Below are 5,923 nucleotides of genomic sequence, written 5' to 3' on the forward strand. Positions count from 1 at the left end.
TGTGAAAAATTAAAAGATCCCGAGAAGAAAATAATTATGTTGGACGTCGGGAAATGAAATAATTCAGAATCTTGAGTAACTAGCTGAGTTAAGAGAAACTGCATGCGTCTGAATCAGAAGGAATTAATGAGATATATGTTAAGGAACAACTGCGTTAAATCACCAAAGGGATGAAAAATATGCAACTTAGATATTACAGTTTAGAGCCTTGTAACTATTCCAAGGAATAATGACTCCAAATATACAGGTTCGACATATTATTTATATAAATATTATGCAAAATGATAAAAACATTATCGAGCTTGAACAACCTATTCTTCGTGAATATCCCGATACTACGCCAAAGAATTTCCTGCCATGACCATATAGTCCAACTTTTAAGAATTAATAACACTGCATTTCTTCCTTATTTCTCCTGCAGTTCCTGTCAGTACATCAATAGCCCCCATTCTCTTCATTGATTGGCTGAACTCGTTAAAGAATTTTCTGGGGCTTACCATCTCGTCGATTATGTTACTAGCACCCTTATTAGTCAGAAGGGCAGCATCTGATTGGAAAAGTCCCTGTTGTTGCTTCAGAACTGAAAAGTAGTGATTATCAAATGTTAGAGAGCTCCTAGGATCCATTTCTACTGTAGTTGTGTTGTCTGAAAGGCTTTGGCATTTTGTTCGCAATGTTGCTGAATAGGTTGAGTTTAAGGAGGGATCTGCGTCGCCTTTTCCCTTGAAATTATATAGTCTGTTGCTGAAGAAGTTGCAGTGTCCAACTCCAATTGTGTGTGCACCTATATCAATGTGAAGAACAAATATAAACAAATGCAAAGAAGAGGTAATTTTTACCCAATAGCGAAGAGTTTGAACCAAGATTTTTCGAAGGGATGAGGTTTATTTTTTATAACACCACATGATGCAATAGTTCGACTAAACTCTATCAGGTGAAGAGACAATATTCTTATGAGTGGTATGTGTCAACCAATTAAACTGTAAGTCCTTAAAAATCTAGAATTCGATAGAGTGGCATTAGGTGATAGTCTTAAAGAGTAAAATTTTGACTCTTGTCGGTGAATACACGCGTGGCTTTACATGCGCTATGATGCGGAAGTCCAAGTTAAGTGAATTGTTCTTAGCAAGTTCTAACTGAGTTGAGAGCAAAATACCTGACAAAACAACGAGATCTTGCACCGTGAGACTTTTGTTGGCGAAAGATTGTTTGAGGGTGGTGAAGTTGAAGAACGGTGAAGGGATGTTGGCTAGCGCCTCTGATGCGCGGGAAATACTTCCATCTCTTCTACCGGTTAGCACCTCCCACATTGATCTATTAAACTGCATTAATCACAATGTCACAGAAGATATATTAAGAATTTTTTTGTGCCTCAAAGAATTCAAGGTCTTTATATTTAAATGGTTTCCATATAACGTTGATGACGATCTTCGGTAAGATGGAGTGAAATCTTATCCATTACATCGTCGAGTCGAGTATTGCGTATCAGATAAACCTTTTGTGATTCATGATTTATTTATTTATTTTTTTGGATTTGGACTGAACATCCACTAGGCAGACAATCTTAAAGCAGTTGGTCATATGAATTTCATAAGAAATTTGTAATAACTTACTTGAAATGAAACCGAATCTCTTGCAGATAAAGCAACAATATCAGCACAGGATACTACCCCTGGACAGGTTTTCTCTAGCTGACTCTTTATTTCATCAATGACATCAAATCCTTCAAGGGATTGGTTAGGGACTGCATCTTTTTCTGCTGTATTTTTTGAGGTCGAGTCGAGCAACACCGAGCCATCACAACCCTGAAAAATATCAGCAGAAATGAACCCTCATGATGAAACTACAACAAGTAATTGTGTATATGCAAGAATGTAGTACGAGCATTTTTGGTTGTGTGATAGTAAGTGAAACTTAAGTAACTTTTTTTATTACTGAAACTAACTTTTAAAGCACAACCGAACATGCTCTATTGTTCGATAAGTACACTAGATTTTCAGAATAGATGCGGGACGAGCATGAAGCAATCAACAATACTTCTTCAAGAACTTCCGAAATTAAATTTTTACGTACCCTAACAAAACAGTCATGGAAATGCATTCTGATCAACTTAGCAGGCAATGAATTCTTGCTAGCAACATGTTTCCATGTAAAACTTCGAACAATATTCTCAGCTTCGGGGCAACTAATTCGATAGAAGTTTTTCCTTAACTCGCCACCATTACATGATCCTAATACTAGAAAAACCAGAAAAGTTATGGAGAAAATATTGAGGTTATCCATTTCTCTCTATATAACTCTATATTGTGTACACACTTTACTCATTACAAATGCATACTTATATACAATCAAATGAGACATCCTTTAGCAGATAAACAACATTATAGTATAACAAATTTCAAGTTGTCTGAATGAGGGATTTTCAATGTTATTGGTTGGGAATATCATGTTCACAGATACATTTTAACAAACCAAACCTAACCAATTATAAATATTTGTTACTTGATAATTAGTTCATACATAGTTTTCCCTGAAAGATCACAGAACATTGTACATTTTTACTGTACATTTATCCAGCTAGAGTACACAAAATAATCAAAAAGTTTAGAAAAGGTGAGATTTTTATGTTTTATTATTTTTTTTCACACATTTGAATGTGCTTAGAAAAATCAATCGTTCTATTTACCAGTAGGCAGTAGCTCCAGATTGATACATGACAAGTATTGACTTGGAATCATATTTCCTAGTGAATCATTATACCAGGAAGAAGCAGTCGAATTGTTCTATTATTATTATTATTATTATTATTATTATATATATATATATATATATATATTTATTTATTTATTTATTTATTTATTGCAGGTTTGATGCATATCAAATAAGTTGCAGAAAATGAGAATTCTTAGCAAAATTACATCGTAATGCAGAATATTTGGTTTGTCAGTGACCTTAACATGATTAAATTTTATAACAAATCGAATGGAGGAGAAGAAATTAGCTATAGTAGCTTAAACTATCTGTTTCGCGCGGGTTGTCGCTAACAATTAAAAAGGGATCAGACGATTGTGAAAGGAACAAACCTCTTGAGACAAATTCCCAAAAACGGGTGTTTTATTGGCGATGACTTTACAATTGGAATTTAAACAGAATGTCTCCAAGGGGCGCAAGCACACGAGTACTGAAAAGAAATGTTTCAAGTCTAAACTAAGAAATTGAAATTACATATTCTCTGTTTGAGAGTGTTTGATTCGGGAGCTTTGGCTCTATGTCTTTTCTTCCTTTTATATTCCTTTGATGATCTCTTCGTGATCAACCGCTTAGAAACCGCTTAATTGCTTTATAACTGTCCACTTTTTTCATGGAGGCCAACTTATCGTGGAACTGCCGTCCCTAACTGCTGCCACTACTCTTTGTCGTTCAACTGTCTTCAACTGAACATCCTTGAATCGTGGAATGTGATAAGCTTACCCAATAACTACACTTTTGGATAACCACAACATCTTATGTTTGCTAAGATCCTGGGCGATTCGAAAGTTTGGGCGAGAACATGGTCATAACTCTGGGCGACTGCAAGGCACTTCATTCACTCAGATTTTGGGCGTCTTGCAAGTTTGGGTGATGATGTTACCGCGTTCGTGGGCTTCCACTACATTCATTGATAACCCTATTCGGGTCTTTATCCTGAACTGCCCAGTTGGGCTACATTCTTTGGGTTATTCGATTTGGGCTGCACTTTTAGCATGTCAACAATTACCTCCCAATATGGCAGAATTAATACCAATTATTAATTTTTGCCATATTTACTTTGTGTTTCCCAGCAACATTTGAAATTCCCAAGAATTTCAATCATTATTTTCTTCCATAGCCTGAAAAGGCGCGACGTTGCAAACCCTTATAACCCCCAAATACACGCCATTTCATCGCACTACTAAATCACACCTCATTGTTTCGCGCTTCTCTCTCGCAATATTACTGTTTATCTTCTTACTTCTCTGCTACGTTTCTCAAGCAAACTTCAACAAAACTTTATTTCGTTCCTAATGGCTGCTTCACAATCCCAATCTGGTGACTCTTTCAGTTTCAAAGACTTCCAGAAACTCCTCACTCGGCCATATATAACTCCTAACTTCCTTGCACCAGCCAATGCCGAACTCAACGAGTTCTATCTAGGTCCTTCATTCAACAACGCCGAGGCCGTCGAACAAGTGGCGGTGGGCTAGCTGTTTCCTTGTACTCAAGGCCCTCCGTTTCTAAACTCTTTGCAGCTGAGGCCGCTTCGCGAAAGAGGTATTCGCACTTGACCTAAATCTGACGTTATTTTTCGTAGATGGCATGCTCGTCTTGTGGGCCATGGTCCTACCAAGACAATTTTGATAGTGCTAGGCTTTCTAATTTGTTAGAAATCTCTTTTCAACTCCCTACTTTTGATCTAGCGCTTTTCCCTATTACTTTAAGTTTTTGGTCCTCTGAGTATAATACTTTTATTTTCCCTCTTGGTCCCATGTCCATTACTTTAAGGGATGTTGGGATTTTAGTAAATCTACCACCTTTGGACGATACCATTTTTCCTGGTATTTTGATATCTGGTGTCACCCCAAAATTTGACAGAAAACTCACCGAGTCCTATTCAAGCCTGCAAAGCTGTTATAATCACTCGAGCGCTGAGCCTTCCCATGCTGAGCATGTGGCCTTTCTTCAGATTTGGCTTTGTAAATATGTTCTGTGTGTGCCAAGTATGAAGCCTTCTATGAACTATTTACCCATACATGAATTGACGCGTAGTAGGCCTCTGAATTTGTGTTCTTTCTATTTGGCCGCCCTCTATAGAGGCATGGCTTCTGTCCAATTCCAATTGAAGAATGGTGCATCTCCCACTGGCAGTGGGCCTCTTTGGTTCACTCAAATGTGGTTGAGAGCCTATTTTCCATCACTTGGTGCTCTATCCTTTTCCCGTCATTCTGCTAGCTGCTATGGGCTAGCTATTGACCCACTGAACCCTGTAAATATGTCCAGAAGGGACATCTTTTCATTCTTTTATACTTTGAATTCAATTCCTTCTTTCTTTCCTTTTCCTCCCTTTTTAACTCCAGATTATGTGTAACCCCCATCCACCCTGAACAATGCGAACACCTCTCTGCTCGTTTGGGTTCAATTTTTGACCGGGAGGGAGTTGTTCCATGATATTTTGACTGGAACCAATGCCAAAACTGGGGTTGAAATATATGCTCCCTAATTTTTTGCTCGTCAACTTGAGTTTGGCCAAACTTGGCATGTTCCCCCTTGTTATTCAAGAAATTTGATAGATCGCTTCTACACCATTAATAAGGCAGAGGCAAAAGCTATAGATGCTCAAAATATTCTTTTGACGAGTAACTTTTCATTAGCCCCCTTCAATCCTAGCCATGTCATCCATCCCCTTTTTGAACAACTCTGGCCATCAGTGCAGCGCAGATTGTTTGCAACTGATGCCAATCGCGCTTTCCATTCACTGGATCAGCCAGACATTTCTTCCACTTCTCCTGTTTTGGTCACCCATGTGTCCATTAGGAGTCCTTCCTCTTCTGCTCGTGCTAAACAGTCTGTTCGTCCATCTACTTCTCTTCCTACCAAGCTCACTGCAGCAAAGAGTGCCCCAAGCCGCAAACGGGCCAGTCTCAGCATCTCCTATTTTGGAGGATGATGATGATGATGACACTCCTCTCATTGTCAGAGAAAGGTAATTAAATTAGTTGACTCACAAGCATACCTTTCTATACTTGAAACTTTTCTGTGTGTTGATGGTTTATTCGGATTTTTCAGAAGAGCTCAGCCTCTCCTTTGAACGCTTTGGTATTGGCAGCTCCTGCTCCATCACCCTCTGCTAAGGCTGCTTCATCCAAACCAGCTGATGAAGGGACTACGCTTAAAGAGAAACCTTCAG

The 5,923-nt window shown here is 38.3% G+C and overlaps 1 protein-coding gene across 1 annotated transcript; it reads right to left on the reverse strand.

The window, feature by feature from the left end:
- Positions 1-242: 242 nt before the first annotated feature.
- LOC111375802 (peroxidase 3-like) lies at positions 243-2,283 on the reverse strand. The gene is made up of 4 exons (XM_022998696.1): positions 2,074-2,283; positions 1,614-1,805; positions 1,157-1,322; positions 243-784 (listed from the first exon to the last, which is right to left on the reverse strand). Exons 1-4 carry the CDS (start codon positions 2,281-2,283, stop codon positions 378-380), a joined length of 975 nt encoding a protein of 324 aa, XP_022854464.1. The 3' UTR covers positions 243-377.
- Positions 2,284-5,923: the final 3,640 nt, after the last annotated feature.

The sequence above is a fragment of the Olea europaea genome, unplaced genomic scaffold, assembly GCF_002742605.1.
Source record: "Olea europaea var. sylvestris unplaced genomic scaffold, O_europaea_v1 scaffold1416, whole genome shotgun sequence".
Lineage (NCBI taxonomy): Eukaryota > Viridiplantae > Streptophyta > Magnoliopsida > Lamiales > Oleaceae > Olea > Olea europaea.